The sequence below is a fragment of the Anguilla rostrata genome, chromosome 14 (genome assembly GCF_018555375.3).
Source record: "Anguilla rostrata isolate EN2019 chromosome 14, ASM1855537v3, whole genome shotgun sequence".
Lineage (NCBI taxonomy): Eukaryota > Metazoa > Chordata > Actinopteri > Anguilliformes > Anguillidae > Anguilla > Anguilla rostrata.
In genome coordinates, this window is record NC_057946.1 from 30,481,439 (window position 1) to 30,499,175 (window position 17,737).

At 45.8% G+C, this 17,737-nt stretch overlaps 1 protein-coding gene across 1 annotated transcript; it reads right to left on the reverse strand.

The window, feature by feature from the left end:
• Positions 1 to 1,876: 1,876 nt before the first annotated feature.
• Positions 1,877 to 15,043, reverse strand: ubap1 (ubiquitin associated protein 1). Its single transcript, XM_064307367.1, has 7 exons — positions 14,854 to 15,043; positions 10,084 to 10,130; positions 9,469 to 9,593; positions 6,698 to 7,465; positions 6,188 to 6,367; positions 5,486 to 5,587; positions 1,877 to 5,124 (listed from the first exon to the last, which is right to left on the reverse strand). Exons 2-7 carry the CDS (start codon positions 10,121 to 10,123, stop codon positions 4,984 to 4,986), a joined length of 1,356 nt encoding a protein of 451 aa, XP_064163437.1. The 5' UTR covers positions 10,124 to 10,130; positions 14,854 to 15,043; the 3' UTR covers positions 1,877 to 4,983.
• Between the last annotated feature and the right edge of the window lie 2,694 nt (positions 15,044 to 17,737).

Sequence of the window (17,737 nt, forward strand, 5' to 3'; positions counted from 1 at the left end):
GCAGGCGCACTCATTTTGAGCGTACAAAAATAAGAGCGTACCTGTGGCGGTGCCCATAAAAAGAGGCCTGGAGTCGGCTTCTCAGGAGGGGCTTTATTTTCTCCTCGTTATTGGTTATTATTGGGAAACCTTAGTGTCGCCTTCGCTTATGTTTGCGGGTGCTTGAGAGAAACTGTAACATAATTAATTATGTTGACATGTAAAATGAATGTTTTTTTCAGACATAGTTGTCATTTAATTTGGCCAATAGGTCAGTGTTAACCAACTCTGCTCCTGGAGATCTAGCTTCCTGTAGGTTTTCCTTTGAACCCTAACAAAGCACACCTAATTCAATAGCTAGAGATCTTGTTCAGAAGCTAATTAGTAGAATCAGGTGTGCCAAATGAGGGTTGAAATGAAAACATACACGATGGTGGATCTCCAGGACCGGGGTTGGTAACCCACTGGTGAAGGTTGTAATGCAAGGTTTGAAACGACTGATATCAAGGCATAAATCCATGTGATTTTTGATGACTCGGTTTCCAGCAGTTTTCTGTGCAAAACAAACATACGATCTCTCGTGCTCTCTCTCTCTCTTTTGGGAACTTTTTTTTTTTTTTTGCTGACTGTCCCTCGGTTCAGCGGCTGCACAACCCGGCCGACGCTTCTCGCTGCCACCACATCCTGACACAATGGTCTTTTTGTTGTGCTCGTGCGTTTCTATTTTCTGAGCCCGTGTGAAAAGGCCACCCCTACTCCTCGTTACCGAGTTCAAAAGGATTACTGTCCGAGGGAGGACTTTCTTTTCTCTCTTAAAAAAAAACAAAAAAACTGCTAAATGTAAGACAATAGATGAAAACCTGTATACACTGGCATTTATGCGACACAGCACTATAATATTCATGAGAGTACATTTACTACCATTCTTATATACCCTTGTTTCAGTAGTAATAAATGATAAATACTTGTGAATTTCATTATGTTTTCAATATATTGTGCATCACACAGTGATGTCATTATCCCATGCTAGACTTTTCCAATTCCATCAACAAAGCTCACGTTGATTGACCTTTATCGTGGAAGGGTGGTGTGTATTCTTCCTACAGAATTTCTGACACCGGTAGACTCCACAGCACAGCACACAGGCTGTACTGTAGTGGCCCAACACCCTGTCAAGGGATTTTTACTTTTTATTTCCGTTACCCTTGTTTTTGTCCACCACCTGTAATGTCCTGTTCTGCATCCTGTTTCAGAGGATAAAGGTAAACAAGTCTCTTCTCGTTCAGAATCTGCACTTTCTCCACCTCCAGTTCCTACACCCCTCTTCTTCAACAAGTCTATTCAGACTGTTTGACGTAAAGTAAAAAATGTAATTTTATTTCTGTCAAAAAACAAGCCTGAACGGCTCAAAGCTTCTTGTTTTGGTTCTATTTTCTACACTCAGGAGCAGCACATCCTGATTTGGCTCAAGTTTGTCACATCGCTTGGTCACAGTCTGTAGACGTACTTAAAATGTTTCCCCTTGCGCCAAGCCTGCGTCTAACACAGATTCCAGACAAACATTTTAGCTACATCTTGATAACCTTTTCAATGACAGCAGTGGACTGTTGCGTCCTCATAAAATTATTTATTGTGGCTTAATCTACAAGTGAATCGTCACTGGTGCAAAGTGGCAAAAACAATAACCATTGTATAGATTCAGAAGCGATTCGGCCCACCTCTGTTCTAGATTTGGCCATAGCTGAATCATTTCCCACTCATTCTGAAGGCTTGCGGTTGGTTGAATCTTTGGGCTCTTTTTGATTTGATAATTATATTTTACATTCCTCCCCACACCCCATCCAAACATCATTCCACCCATCCACACCCCCACCCTCACAATAACTCATTCCAAGCATTTGAGTACAGTTTTATTTTATAAAACACATTTTGATGGCAACACTGCTTTGAAAATTACCCCAGTCACAGCAAAGTTTAATCATGGATTCCAAATGTGTTCCTGCAACTGAAAGGCTGGGTCACTCTTGTATGTGTGGGAAGCTGACCTATGAAAGTCCACAGAGGTTGTGTGTACGGAGAGAAGCAAAGCAGAATAAAAACCTCACTGGTCGTTCTGTATGGGTCGTCACACAACACTGAACTGATGGCCACATGGCCAAATAAATCCGTGCCACTTCTCTCTCCACTGCTGACGATCACCCTCTTCTGATAGGTCTACGAGCCTCATGTGATGCAACTTGACCAATCACAGACAGACGCATCAGGGGCAACGTGAAAAGACGCACACATTCACTTAACTTCATGACGGGACGGCAAAATGTCATTGAACATTTTACACGTTTATGAGGGAATCACAGGGTCACATTATGCTCCAGTTTAAATGCTGGGGTTAGCTACACGCACACGAAAGGTCAAGAGCGTGACCTCTGCGTTACCACAGACGTCAAAACCCAGAGGTCACCTCCAGACCATCTCCGATATCACCAAAGTTCCACAGCACTTAAACTAAAAATCAGCCCTTTAACCTTGTAGTGTGCCTCATTAGATCTTTTTAATCAAGTCCAGTCACTCTTTGTTCCTTACGAGCTGCGTGCCAGAATTAATTCGCTAAGAGCGCAAGCGAAGGGTGGGCACAGAAAGTTCCACCACTAGAGGGCAGAAGACTGCCCGGCTGAGACAAGAACCAAACACCACAGCTCGGCTTTCGGACTCGGAAGACGGAAAAAGGCGCAGAGCCCTGGACATGAACGGACGAGGCGGGGAGGAGCTGCAGAACATATCACACTGTGGCTACATAAAATACAAAATGGCACCTTTACACCACTATAATTTCCTCCCCCATAGTTGTGAGCAAAATGAATCTCAGTGGTGGCCAACCTGTGAATGCATGGGGGTCTGATTCCAGGCCCATGGTCACTATAAAACACTTGCAGCAAATGAAAGAAAAAGTGCTTTGGAAAAAAAAATGTATATGACATGGAAATATTTAAGCCAATCATTGAAAATATAACCAAAACATCAGCAGTTCACATAGGAAACCTTTCAATTAAATTTCCAAATATTTTCACTACTGAGCTTTACTTTTAGGGTCACCAATTGCCAACCACTGAAATAACCTCTGTTCTGAAGTGTGGTACACCAGATATGTTATTAATCAACAGAAAAAAAAGGAACACGAATGAAGAACCAATAAAAAAGAAAATTGTAGTAATGTTGGTGCTGTAGTTAGCCAATGGGGAGGACAATCACATCTGACTTCACTGTTAAAAAAAAAAAAAAGGCAGAAAAAAATACATTTTTTTCCCAAATTTCTTTTGTAGGTGTGGCCAATCAAAGCCATTTTCACACCAGTTCACTAGGAAAAGTGTTCCACATGACCAACCAGTCAGTCTACCAGTCTTAACAACAGCCCTCCGGTCAGCTAGAGGGCGCTGTTGTGGACGAGAAGCCACCATTCTGAAAATTCAGCCTGACACCCATTCTCTCACAGTCTCTATTGCACTAGAGAGGCAGGCTGCATTAACAACACAAACCTAATGACTCACTGTTGTTTTCTTTCTTAACAATCCACACATTAACACTTAAAGACTTTCAGGAGCATCTTTCAGAATGTTCTAAGGAGAAGATTAATTGCTAATTGATTTTAATATATGGTGGAAGTGCCTTAATGTGTACCTTAACGTACTTTTAAAATGAATTATTAATCGAGAGATCTATATTAATGAGTTAAGCTGTGTGCACTGGGTGGTCCTGCTGTCTTGGTAATTATGTGTGTGCCTGTGTCTCGTCATGTTTGTAATTGACAGTTTGTGCGTATGTGTGTGTGTGTGTGTGTGTGTGTGTCGTCAAAATTCGACATCTCGAAACAAAACTTTTTTTTTAACGCGGATCTTCTTTTCATCGAGTATGCTGTCCATTCCAGTGCAGAAACCAAAGGTGCAGTAGTTACACTTTTCCTTAACGTTAACATTACTTAAATGAACCATGTTTTTAGTTCAGTTAATGCAGTTCCTAAAACAGAAAGCACAGAGAAGAACCTCAAATAAACAACAAAAAACACGGCGGAGTCCTCCCGCAGGATAAGACAGACAGCGAAAGGAGAGTCCAGCGGTCACGGCGCGGGCCACAGACGCAGAAAGGGCACTTTGTCGAGTCTTCTGTGGCGGGACTGCGGGACGGGCGGGACGGGCGGGACTGCGGGACGGGCGGGGTCTGTGCGCGCGCTGCACTGGCGGTCCTGGGGGGTCCCGGGCTCGCAGCGTTCGACGGCAGCTTTGTAGCGGGGAGAGAGAGCGCTTGTCCCCAACACACCGAGCCTGGCGTGCCTCCTCCCAGCCCCCAAACCCGGCCCCGCCCCTCCTGTGCAGTCTCCACGGCGACGGCCGCAGGCTCGGTCCGTTCGGACCCCATGAAAACGCCGAAACGCGTCCTCTTCACAGCGTTCCCCTGGTGGCTTTTCTCTTTTTTGTCTTTCTTTTCCCGTTTGTGTCCACACCAGTCTTTACTCTGCAAAATGGACAAAAGGCCAACCAGGGGTCGGCTCGTCTCTGTCGTGTCCGCACACCTCTCTTTTGTCAACAAAAAAGTTTGTGATTCTTGTATTTTGCTTTCTCCACAACGTTTTCCATGAGCTCAGCTCTCTCACTCCATTTTTCTCATTCAGACTCATTCTCTCTCTCTCTCTCTTTCTCATTCTCACACACACACACACACACTCCATCGCTTTCTCTTTTTCATTCACACTCTCTCTTTCTCATTCTCATTCACACACACACACACACTCTCTCTCTCTTTCTCATTCACACACACACACACACACACACACACACACACACTCTCTCTCTCTCTCAGGTAGCAGTAACAGGTAGCAGAGTCAGTGAGTGCCGGGCACAGAGGATCATGGGTAAGCCCGCCCGTGCGTGTGTCTGTGGGAAGGGGTGGTCGGGGCGGCGGGGCGGGTTGGGGCGGCGGCGGGCCGGGGGCAGGGCGGGGCGGGGGCGGGCCTCAGCTGGCCGCTGCTCGGGCCATCAGGTCCTCCAGCGCCTTGTCCTGGTCGTTGTTGTGCTCCAGCAGCACCTCCTTAATGGCGTCCCTCTCAAAACCCATCTCACCAAACCGAGACATGAGCTGCAGGAACTCCAGCGCCTGGGAGGGGGAGGGGAGGGAGGGGGGGGGAGAGAGAGGGAGAGAGAGAGAGGGGGGAGGGGGAGGTGGAGAGGGGGATTTAAAGCATTGCAACTAAAGCTGTAATTAGCTTACAATTAGTAAATTCACAAATTAATCTCTGGTGGACATTAACCTGGGGTCTCCACTGGTCAAACTGGTCAAGCATAGTTTGATTCCAAATTTGAGTATTTGCTTAAATCTGTCATTCTGGGAATCAAAGCAACAAGCCCAGGCCCAGGCCCAGTTCCCTAACTGCCATCTCTGTCTCAGCGGCGCCAAACGGTCCCCATGACGACTGGCATCTCCATGGTAAAGATGAGCACCTATGACCTGCACTGACCTTCTCTTCTGAGCACTGGTACATCTCCAGGCACTCCTCCACCGCACTGGCATCGAACCCTCTCTCACACAGCCGCGCGTGCACAAACAGGTAATCCAGCACCTGGAAATATACCAAAACAGAACAAAAAAGCTCAAAATCACAACTTTAATCACAGCTCTTCAACAGGACTGACATGCCTGAATTAGTTTCGTTACGCATCACATAGCTAATACAGAGGGAAGGAGAGAGAGAATGAAAGTGAGAGAGAGAGACAAAGAGGTACAGAGAGTAAGAGCGCATGAGAGAAAGAGATAAAGAGAGAGAGGTACAGGGACAGAGAGAGAGATACAGAGAGAGGGGTACAGATGAAGAGAGAGAGGGCTACAGGGACAGAGAGGGGTACAGAAAAAGAGAAAGAGAGGTACAGAGAGAGGGGTAGAGAGACAGAGAGAGAGAGAGAGGTACAGAGACAGAGAAAGGTAGAGAGAGAGAGGGGTACAGAGACAGAGAAAGGTAGAGAGAGAGAGAGAGAGAGAGTGAGAGGTACAGATAAAGAGAGAGAGAGAGAGGTACAGGGACAGAGAGAGGTAGAAGAGAGGGTAGAGAGAGAGAGCGAGAGGTACAGGTAAAGAGAGAGAGAGAGAGGTACAGGGACAGAGAGAGGTAGAAGAGAGGGTAGAGAGAGAGAGGGGGGGGGGGGCAGGCGAGCCCGTACGGTACCTGCTCCACGTTCTGGCCCTGTCTCTGCATGGCCTTCATCACCCCCTCGTAGGAGTAGCCCATGCCCACGATGGTCTCCACACACTGCCTCTCGCTCTGTGACAGGCTGAACAGGGCCCCGCACTGCCCCGGCCCACCACCGGGGGGCGACACCACGCCGGCCGCTGGGACAAAACCAGGCTGTGGGGAGGAGTGTTTGTGACATCACGTCAAACGGAGAACAGACGGGTAAAGACTCACAGCAACAGGAAAAAGATACACCCCATTTCAATAATCGCCGATGAAATTACGTACAGGTATAAAATAAGAGCATGCTTTTCAAAAAAGAAATACTGCCTGAGTAACATGAGAAACCACTCCAACAAACGACTCAAATTAAAACTGATATCATTTGGCATGACATGCAAGGTTCTGAATGAGCTGCTGCTCTGAAGGGTTTGTATCTGAGGTTCTCCTGTACACAACACAACACAACGCGACAAGAAAATCACCCAATCCTAGCGCCCCCACCTCTTTGGGTGTCCCGTTGTGCGGGTCCTGGGAGCGTCCCACGTCGTTCTTGACCCCCGCCGAGGAGAGGGGGCCGCCGTTGGGGAGGCTGCGCGGCGGGGCGGGGTCCCCGGGGTCGGACAGTTTGGGGAAGGTGAGAGAGCGGATGTTACAGGGGCGGTCATTCTCCAGCTGCCCCAGGCCCCCGCCCCCGTGCCCGTCCAGGTCCAGAAGAGCCACCAGCCCGTTGGGTTTGTGGAAGAGGGCGGGCTTGGGGGCGGGGGCGGGGGCAGGGGCGGGGTTAGGGGCCGGGGCCGGGGCAGGGGGCGGGGGGGAGCTCCGCGACCGCGGGGCGGGGTCCGGGGGCGTGGCCGACTGCACCTGCAGGATGCTCCTCAGCTCCTCCCTGTCGTCCAGGGTCTTGAGCTCCAGCTTGTCGAAGGGGTCCTCCTCGCGCTCGAAGTCCGCCAGGTTGAGGCTCTGCGGGGGCGGGGGCGGGGGGCTGGGGTGGCGCACGGGCCCCAGGCTGGGGGCCGGCAGGGGGGTCAGGATGGCGTTGTGCCTCAGGCCCGCCAGGACCGGGTTGAGGGCCGGAGGGAGCAGGTCCTGCTCGTCGGGGGTGTGGCCCTCCGGCCTTCCGTCGCTGTCCTGTGAGGCTGCCGCCGTCTCCTGGGCCTCCTGCTCAGCGAGGGCCGCCTCCGCCCTCAGACGCGCCCGCTCCTGCGCCGCCCGCGCGTCCGCAAGCTCCTCCCCCCAGCGCACGCTCCGCCGCTCCAGAGAGAAGTCATACTGCCCGGGAGAGGGAGGGAGAGAGAGAACACCAGCTATAACAGACCAGCAACAAGAACATCAGCTATAATACAACAGACCAGCAACAAGAGCATCAGCTATAACACAACAGACCAGCAACAAGAGCATCAGCTATAATACAACAGACCAGCAACAAGAGCATCAGCTATAATACAACAGACCAGCAACAAGAGCATCAGCTATAATACAACAGACCAGCAACAAGAGCATCAGCTATAATACAACAGACCAGCAACAAGAACATTAGCTATAATACAACAAACCAGCAACAACAGGATCAGCTATAATATAACAAACCAGCAACAACAGGATCAGCTATAATATAACAGACCAGCAACAACAGGATCAGCTATAATACAACAGACCAGCAACAAGAGCATCAGCTGTAACAGACCAGCAACAAGAGCATCAGCTATAATACAACAAACCAGCAACAACAGGATCAGCTATAATATAACAGACCAGCAACAACAGGATCAGCTAAAATACAACAGACCAGCAACAAGAGCGTCAGCTGTAATACAACAAACCAGCAACAACAGGATCAGCTATAATATAACAGACCAGCAACAACAGGATCAGCTAAAATATAACAGACCAGCAACAAGAACATCAGCTATAATATAACAGACCAGGCCTGGGTCAAATACGTATTTGTTTTGGATTCAAATACTTTTATGATCTTGTCTGGTGTATTGGAACCAATGAAATACTCTCAAAAAGTGCAAACCCCGCCTTCTGGTCATATTGGCAGACTCAATTACATCAGGAAAGATCAACAAAGCACAGAAAAGTATTTGAATCCAGAACAAATACGTATTTGATCCAGGTCTGTAAAAGACCAGCAACAAGAGCATCGGCTATAATATAACATGTGGGGAAGCAGATGTGTGCTTTATTCAAAGAGACGGCAGGGCAGTTACAGTACGACCACACTGACGCAGTCAGAGTCAGAACATTCAGTTACCTTCAGCCTCCCCCCCCCCCCCAAACATGCTTTAGGCCTTTGTGCTCAAATCTGAACCTCTAGCCTACATATTTATCTTAAATTGCCTTCTGTTGCATTTTGTTTCACATAAACAGCCATGTACTGCGATACCAGTACTGTGATACTGTGTAGTTTTCATCCTTCATTTATCAACACGTGCGCTCCACGTGTTGATAAACGCATAGCGTATTTTTTCCCCCAGGGGACCACTTACTCGCAATTCCGCCACAATCAGAGGTAATTCTGCTGTGTGAAGAGAATCACTGTCAATCAGCATCAAATCTAACCCCTGCCACGCTCAGCCTGGTCACTTCGGTGTTCAGTCAAGATGATACACAAAGCACATGCAGTACCAGACACACAAGCTCATACAGCTTATTAAACTCGCCTCTCAGTCTAATGGGCCAAGTTATTCACTAGTATAAAAATACGACGGCTTCAGACAGCCAGTGTAGAACGTGCTGGTTAACTAGCAATATAACCATCATCTACAGTAACCAGAGAAAATTACTGTGAGATTCGCTTGACAGACATGAGTCATAGCTGCAAACTACACAAGAATCCTTGGTGGAAATTCTTTACTGTGGCCTGAGACAGGAGACCATCGGCAAAATAGTTGAGTTGACGCAGTGTTGAGGCGACGCAGTGTTCAGGTGAGACAGTGTTCAGGCCATGCAGTGTTGAGCTGATGCAGCGCTGAAGCAATGCAGTGTTGAGGCTATGCAGTGTTCAGGTGACGCAGTGTTGAGGCTACGCAGAGTGGAGGCTATGCAGTGGTCAGGCTATGCAGTGTTGAGGCTACGCAGTGTGGGGCTATGCAGTGGTCAGGCTATGCAGTGTTGAGGCTACACAGTGTTGAGGCTACGCAGTGTGGAGGCTATGCAGTGGTCAGGCTATGCAGTGTTGAAGCGATGCAGTGTTGAGGCTACACAGTGTTGAGGCCTGTGCGAGCCTGGTGGTTAACCCGGATGTGTTCACCTCGTTAGGGACTCACCTGAACTTCAGCAAGCAGCGCTCCACAGTCCTGGAGACAGAATCCAATCGGCAGCCCCACTTTGGCTGGACACCTGAACTTGTCGTTGAGCTTGAAGGGAACTTCTTCCAGGTAACTGAGGGGCCCTAGAGGTGTGGGGAATGTAACATTAAAAACACAGAATATTATAAGTCCAACTATGTAACTAATATGATGGTGAATGAACAAATGTGCATGTACATAAACTTGTGTCTGTATTTAATAGCATAAATTTAAACTGATCTTCCTATCATTCCCCATCTTGAATATGTTCATTGACATTTAATAAACCATTCCATCAAGTATAAATCAAAACCACCATAAAACAGATTTTTTATTAGCAGTGAAGATCAGAACTCCATGCACAGACAGCAGTGTGAAGGTCAAAACTACATGCACAGACAGCAGCGAAGATCAGAACTACATGCACAGACAGCAGTGAATATCAGAACTACATGCACAGACAACAGTGAAGATCAGAACTACATGCACAGACAGCAGTGAGGATCAGAACTACATACACAGACAGCAGTGAAGGTCAGAAATACATGCACAGACAGAAGTGAAGATCAGAGCTACATGCACAGACAGGCTCACCGGTGTTCTGGAAATCAGATCCAGACTTCCTTGCAGCCATTGAGAGTCTGGGAAAAAAAAAAAACAAACACAGAAACTGAGAGGAGAGCACAAGACAGACAGTCACATGACATGAGGGGCCGGACGGAGGGCAGTTTAGACTCATCACTAAAGCGGCTTTTATATATGATACACATATATGCCATATATGTGAAAATGCATAGAAATACACATTCATTTATAACAGCACTTAATGATCAAGTTTTTCATCTACAGCTTAACACTAAAGATGATTACACATGGAATGACCATAAACACACAGTAACAGTTCCAAAAGGTAAACAGCCACAACAGCAGGCATTTAAAAAATGACCAAACACTTGAATTTGTGTTTAGATGGTAAACTATGCAAGCTATATATGTTCCTATTTTAAATACATGACTCATCCTGTTAAGACACTGTTTCAGTGTGTGGATGGGCCCCACGGTCTGGGATCGAACCCGGACCGTGCCAGTGCTGACTGTGGCCCAGCAGGCGAACCACAGTTGGCACTCACACAGGAAAAGCAGGGTTTCCGTTTGCTGGGATGGTGGCATCGGTTTGCGCACCAGCGACCCCTGTTGGCCGACTGGGTGCCTGCACTTCTGCCTGTTAAGCTGCATAAGAAATGCTCACGATCATGTAGCATTGACCAAACAGTGAGAACCTAAATGTACATATTTTTACTGCACTACACGCATTACTGTACACATAGCCATACTCAAAAGGATACCAAAGAGGCCCTTCCTTAGTGCTTTACACCCTGTCACACCCTTCATGTGACTACATTACCTGCCCAGCCCACACCTGTCCTTGTCCTCACTAGGTGCATACTCACTGCAGTGATGATGTGTGAAAAGAATGCCATCCTGTCAGTGTTTTAATGATACTCGTGATGACACACTTCCACTGCATGGGTATCAGAGAAAGCGGGTACAAGTGCTGCTACCTGATTGGGCGCATGTGCTGTCCAACCCACCAATCATGATTCAGCATATAGCTCTAACCTTGTGTTCAATCATATCTTGGGACTTATGCTGGCCTCTCACTCTGGCCAACCTCGGACTGTACAGTTCTGCTATGTTCTGGGCGTGATTTTTTATATCTGAATGTGGAAATGCTGGTTGTGTCACCTGCACCCATGCAGCTCTGTTAAACTATGAGCTAAACCCCTCCATGAGTGAGTCAATCAATCAATCACTCACTGACTCACTCACTCACTCACTCACACTCACAGATCAGACCACCCTCCACATACACAGATCAGGCATTATATGTGAGTCTGACCCAGTCTGACCAGGGACTCAAAAGACACAAAATGCATGTGTACACCAACACATATCACCTGATAATGCAGCCAAACACCTAATTAATATGAAAAATCTTGCAAAAGATACAAAAGAGTAAAAAAAAAAAAATCATCTGTCCGCCATAATGGAAAGAGCTTAAGACTTGGGCCAATGAAAAGCATTTCATGTGTAGTGCAAGGCTATATGAACGATCGAGAAACACTGAACCTGTATGAAAACCGTTTCCCCCCCCCCATCCATAAGTGGGTTAGCTGGGCAGGGTCATAGAGAAGCAGCTCAGACATACCAGCGCGTGCCTGACAAATGCCCTGAATGAAAGATTAAGTTCATTCAGTGAAAATGCTATTGTAGAGAATGTACTGGGTGGCATATCTGATATGGTCTTGCAACTGTTTACACACATCTAGGGCCAGTGACTAACAAAGTGTCAATGCTGTTACGAGTGATGCAACGAAGAAAAACAGGAAGACAAAATAAAACAGAAAAAAACACCAGCCATTCTACTGCTGCGGCTCCAGTGAAGAAGGAAACAAACGCACGTCCGGTCCAACCCGTTTGGTTATTAGCTCTGACAGACCCCACCTTACTAATTCAGCTGCCCTTCAGCCTCTTATTACACCAGGTCGGCCAGCAGAGGAAGGGCTCCCCCTCTATAGCCGGGTTCCTCCCAAGATTCCTTCCCATTGGAGAGCACTTTTTTTTTGCCACTGTTTGAGTGTTTTTCTTCCCACTGGGGAGTTATTTTTTAAAAAATAATAAAATTTTTCTTTACCTCGCATGCTTGTTTTTGGGAGTTCAGACCAGGTTTATGCCCAGTCTTCATTTTTGGTTTTCTCTGTAAAGCGTCTTTGTGACAGTGTTGTTGCAAAAAGCGCGATACTAATAAAGTTGAACTGCATTGCGTACCCTCTTCCTTCTGTGTTCAGGAAGGAGCTTTGTAATGAAGAGAGTGGAGTCAGAAGGACAAGAAAGATCCAGTGGAGGCAAAGATTCTATATCCTAACCACATACCCATCTCCTGTCTCCTTCTCCCCTCCCTGTTTCTCAACTACAGGAAGTAGTAGTCCGTTACAGGAGGTTTCTGGGGCAGTATTACTGTACTGAACACTAACTGCCACCGTTTGTTACGGATAGTGAAGTGCCATCACAAATACCTATAAAACACATCAAATTTGATGGTATGGGCTTCGCCGGTTTATAGGCGAATAAACTCAAGCGCAGGTAACCAGTGGGAAGGTATATGATTCTGGCCCTTATGGCATAAGCCATAATACAAACACTTAGACAGAACTTGCCATGCTGAGAACATGGAGCTGACCATCTGGTTAGTGTGAGGAATCTGTGTTACAGGCAGCACAAGATTGTGTGATCAAACAGTGATGGTGGATCATATTAAGTTTCACTTCCTGATAGGTGAAGAATTCTTACCTCTTGGGAGGTAACAGGGCCAGTTATGATTCATTGGTGCTTAAATAGTTTAAGGCATTTAGCTTAGCAGCCATGTTCCAGTCTGTTGTCCCCATTAAATAAGGGAAAACAGTAGGTAAGAATGACAGGCCATAGCTGAGAAAGGATAAGGAAGCACAAGTTGCACTTTGAACAGCGTCCCCAACCGCTGTCCATTTCAGATAACCCATTTTCATCTTGTAACATCTGTGACCGTAAGCAGCAAACAGTCCATGAGATCCCCTTCTTCACGGGTTCTTAACCTCGGTCCTGGAGTGCCACGTTTCATGCTGGTGTTTGTTTTAACCGGATCCCAGAATTTTAACAAGTTGTTCAGTGACAGCAGTTCCAAGCCCAAAGGAAGTGTTCCAGACAAGGGGTTTTCCCAGCCTTTTCTGATCCAGGGGACCTCCAACACAATTTAAAATGGTTTATAATAATAAAAAATGAAGTTTGTATTTTTTTATATTTTACCAAATCTATATATAGTGACTGCATATTAAATCCGTTCAGGGACCCTCTACAGTACCTTAAAGACCCCCCCTGTAGAAAAGCCAGGTTCAAGACAGAGTGCAGTCACTATTCAGTACCCTAATTAACCACCTTACTTTTCTGGGACAGTTCGGAGCGCGCCTGGGGAAAGGTCCACATTGTGAAATGTGGATCACATGTCGTTTGAAGAGATGAAACTGATACATCATATGGAGATAGTTTTTAATGTGACGTTACACATTCTTGTTGATTTTAGCAAAACCAGGTCGCTGTTCTTTCAATAATGAGTAGATCCACGTCATTCGTATTAGCTAGGTCTTCATCTCCGTCCCCAAGTAACTAGCTGGCTAACGTTAATGAGCCATTTCATCAGAATTTCCTGTCGCAATTACACAAGTGATTGAAGTTCAGTGGATTGAAGTATCGATAATATTTTAATTTCCCAACGGAGAAGAACAAGCAACAGTAATGACATGCAAACCCGCTGCTAGCTCTCAATGGTGAATACAACCCTGAACGTATTTTTGTCAACTAGTAACGTTAACCGTTAGACCTTATATGTCTGGCTAACTGCAGACATAAGCAATAACGTACAACAAGCCAGCTATAAACGCATGCTATCGTGACAACAATAGTGCAGCTTGCAGACTAATTAGCGCTGGCTAAATGGTGGAGCATACCCTTGGAGGGTTCTCATATTCTAGCAGAGAGGAAAGGCAAACTATGGCTAATTTACTAGTTATATTAGCTCGCTAGATTGCGTCATTTACCCTGATAAGTCTAGTTAGAGGTAGCCAACTCCATTCAGACAGCTGTCAGTTTGCTGGTTATAAAAGCGTACCGAAAAACAATACCCAGTCCTTTAGCTAACGCTACCGCTAATGAGCTAACTAGCATGCTTGCTGAGTTTATTAGCCCACTAGGAAGCTGATTTCAAATTCTTCATCTGCCTGTCACCAAGTTTATTTACATTGACAAATTAAACCAAAAGTTTGAGCAGGGAGCACTACTTTGCCCGACCATTTCGTTACAAAAAAGGGGGCAAGTTGAGCATCCACCAGTATCAGCTATGGAATAGCTAGCTATTTAAACTGGGGTTATACTAGCAGCAAGCCACTATCTAATTTACATCCTTAAATTTAACGTACAGCAGGAAAGACCAGAATGATCATCTACGCGACCATGACTCCAGGCAAGCAAGCTATGATTAATCTAACTACTGAACACAACCTAGCGGTAGACAATTCAATACGAGACAATACTTAATACTGATCCAATCATCCACCCACCAAAGACCAGCCCCCTCATCACCACGGCCTGTAGCACATTATTAGCATGATGCTAGCCGACTGGACTGGCTAGTTTACATAACACCGCACCGGGCAAAAACGCCACGGTAATATTCTAAGTCCACAGCCGTAGCCCAGGCCTGTAACGCCGCCGTGTGTTTTGCTTCTGATGCCCCCGCCCCTAAACCCCAACGTAAGATAACAGCGCTCCCACCTGTATCTTCTCCGTCTACCGTCTCTGAAAAGTCTTCTCAGGCCTCTCCACTATTACACCTTGCAGTCGAGGCTCTGTCGAAACAAGTTTTAATGAAACTGAAATCTATTTCCTGCTTCATTGCAGGACGCCATCTTGATTTGTCCGCTCCCCTTCCTTTCGTTCCTGTTCTGGCGTCATGTTTTTTCATCAACGACAACAGAATTAGCCAATGGCCAGCCTTTCAGCTGACTCCACAGTCCCCACCCCCCACATACTGTCAACCCACCTGCGTGGAGCACGAATGAGCCGCTATCCAGAATAATATGATTCGTTTATGCGCCTCTATGTATTATGTATCGGTAATGTTTGCTTTGGGAGGGCACGGGTAACAACACTAGCTAGCAAGCTAGTTAATATGTCCATCACTTGTCTTCCCAAATATCATCAATGCCTGCCTTAACTGTTAAGAGTCTACGACATAATATTTAACGGATCTGGTTGCAATTGTTAATTGCATCTATTCCAGGAGCTCGTGATGGGGGGCTCTGCCCGTGATTTTCTGTATCCACTGTTTTAACATTGTGTAGGTAACTGAAGGAGAGGGGGAGCGATGACAGACAGGTGTACAACAGCTTAGGACCTCTTCAACCTGCTAACAATCCATTAGATCCCCAGTGCCACTAAGGGGGTGGCAAAATGCTTATTATTTGACTGATTTCATAATATTAGGATTTTGAATAAATAAAATGTATCCAGTAAATGTAAGCACAAGATTAGAGGACAAATGCCGTGTTACAGTTCACAAAATAAAACTAATGTCAAACAAACTGCAAGGCCTCCATTTAATTGCAAGGCTTCCAAAAACATGTCAAACGGTTCCACTACCCCAGCCAAAAACATGCCTTCTAAATAGAATGCACAGTCCACCAGTACCCCCACTCCACCCCACGGTGGCTCTTCTGGGACGGCCTTCCAGTGCAGGAAACTGTGGGCCTCCTACGTTTCTCATTTACTCAGGCCTGGTCTAACCGTGGACCCAGTCCCATCTACTGCATTAACACCACACAGATTATCCAGATGTGCTGGTCAATGTGCGCATCCTCTGGTCCTGACATGTGCTCTAATCACAGATCAAACAGATATTCAACTCTTAACAGGCTGAGTCTTGTCCCACCTACCTTAGAGGCCGAATTGTGCCAGTTTGATGCCTTTTCTAAAATTCATTAAATGGACGTGACCAAGTGAATGCTCTCACCTGTAATAGAGCACTGGAAACTCCAACCAGAACGTCCTGCAGTTCAGAAGCTGAGAGAACCAAGGGAACACAAGAACTAAGTATCTGGTAACATTTCAATGAATAAAATGCAAAAAAGAAAACACGACAGCATCAGATATTTGTTATTGTTCCATATGCTATTTTTAAAGGGTACACTTTCAAAATTATGAAATATTCATGTCTGAGGGTTGAGAACAAATACACAAGTCTTACATGAAAGAGAAAATAGGCTTGAAACTAAAGTGTGTCATTTTTGTTAGGATGTGGCACTGTACTGGACAAGAGTCCACTGGGGATCTAGTGTTGTATAGCGCCCTCTAGTGACAATTAAGCAATATTACAATAAAAGTGACAGGCCTTGCCAGGCTAGGTCTAAATTGACGTCAAGAGGTCTCCCAGCAGTGGTGACAACAAGCCTATTTTCAAATCGCTTCACAAAATCCATCCATAACTTTTACAATTATTCTGTCACACACAGATATAGTAAGATAAATATAAGCACACAGAACCAATACTTAACCCCAACTGCTGGCAACACAGGTACACTTAATACGGTTCTTACACTTTTTTTGACAGAATTTAATGTTCAGGCTTTGCTGTAAATGTCATTTCTAGATACGTCCATTGTCAGTAAAGATTACAGATTGTACCGATTTCACATTTCATAATCCAAATGGTTAACTTCTGAAGCATTCTCACCAGCTCCTGAGTGCAAATTTAACTGGGGAACATACATTCACATGAGCTTTTTTATGACAAAATCCAAATAACCTTCATCATCTTAAAAAAAAGGAGTTAGGGGGATGGATCTTCCTCAATCTCAAAGGGCAGACTAATATTTTATTCCAAAACTAAACCCCTTTCACGGGGAACTTTGTCACATTTTGGTGAATGCCATTAGTATGTTGTGTGAAAGAAGAGACTCTTGCATTCTGTGAAGCATTCATTCTTATGCTGCTTCATTGCAGCAGTTCAAACCGTGGGCATGATTTGCTGAAGTCAGTGGTTTCCATCCCTGTATCTGGAGATCTACCCTCCTATAAGTTTTTACTCCAGCCCTAACAAAGAACATCTTATTCAACAGCTAGAGATCTTGTTTAAATGAAACAAAAACTTACAGGATGGCAGATCTCCAGAAACAGGGTTGGTAAACCAATAAACTATGACAGTTTTTGGGTGTATAGGTTGCCAAGCAAACAGTGGCATAGGTTTTGTTCGAACATTGAAGCGGACACATCAATTTATGGTGGAAATGTCTTTATTTATGTAAAGGAAAACACAAAATTCAGTTTTTATTGGGGGGGGGGGGGGGGGGGGGGGGCAAATGCATGTGTTCTAAATATTGAGGGGGATGTACCCCTGTGCCCCCCCCCCTAAATCTATGCCTATGCCAGCAAAACATGTCATCATTACTGGAAGTAAAGATGGCAATTCCAGATTATTCACATGCTTGTGAAAGGTGTTACTGGCTTCATGCAAGGGAAATCAGTCCTAGAGTTTGTTCTGTGACATACTGCAAGGAGGGGTCTTTGCATTCCTACCATGGTATGAGCTTTTGTATCGGAGTGAGAGACTTTGCACAAAAACACACAAAGCATTTAGCCACAAATTGTGCAAGGGGGATGC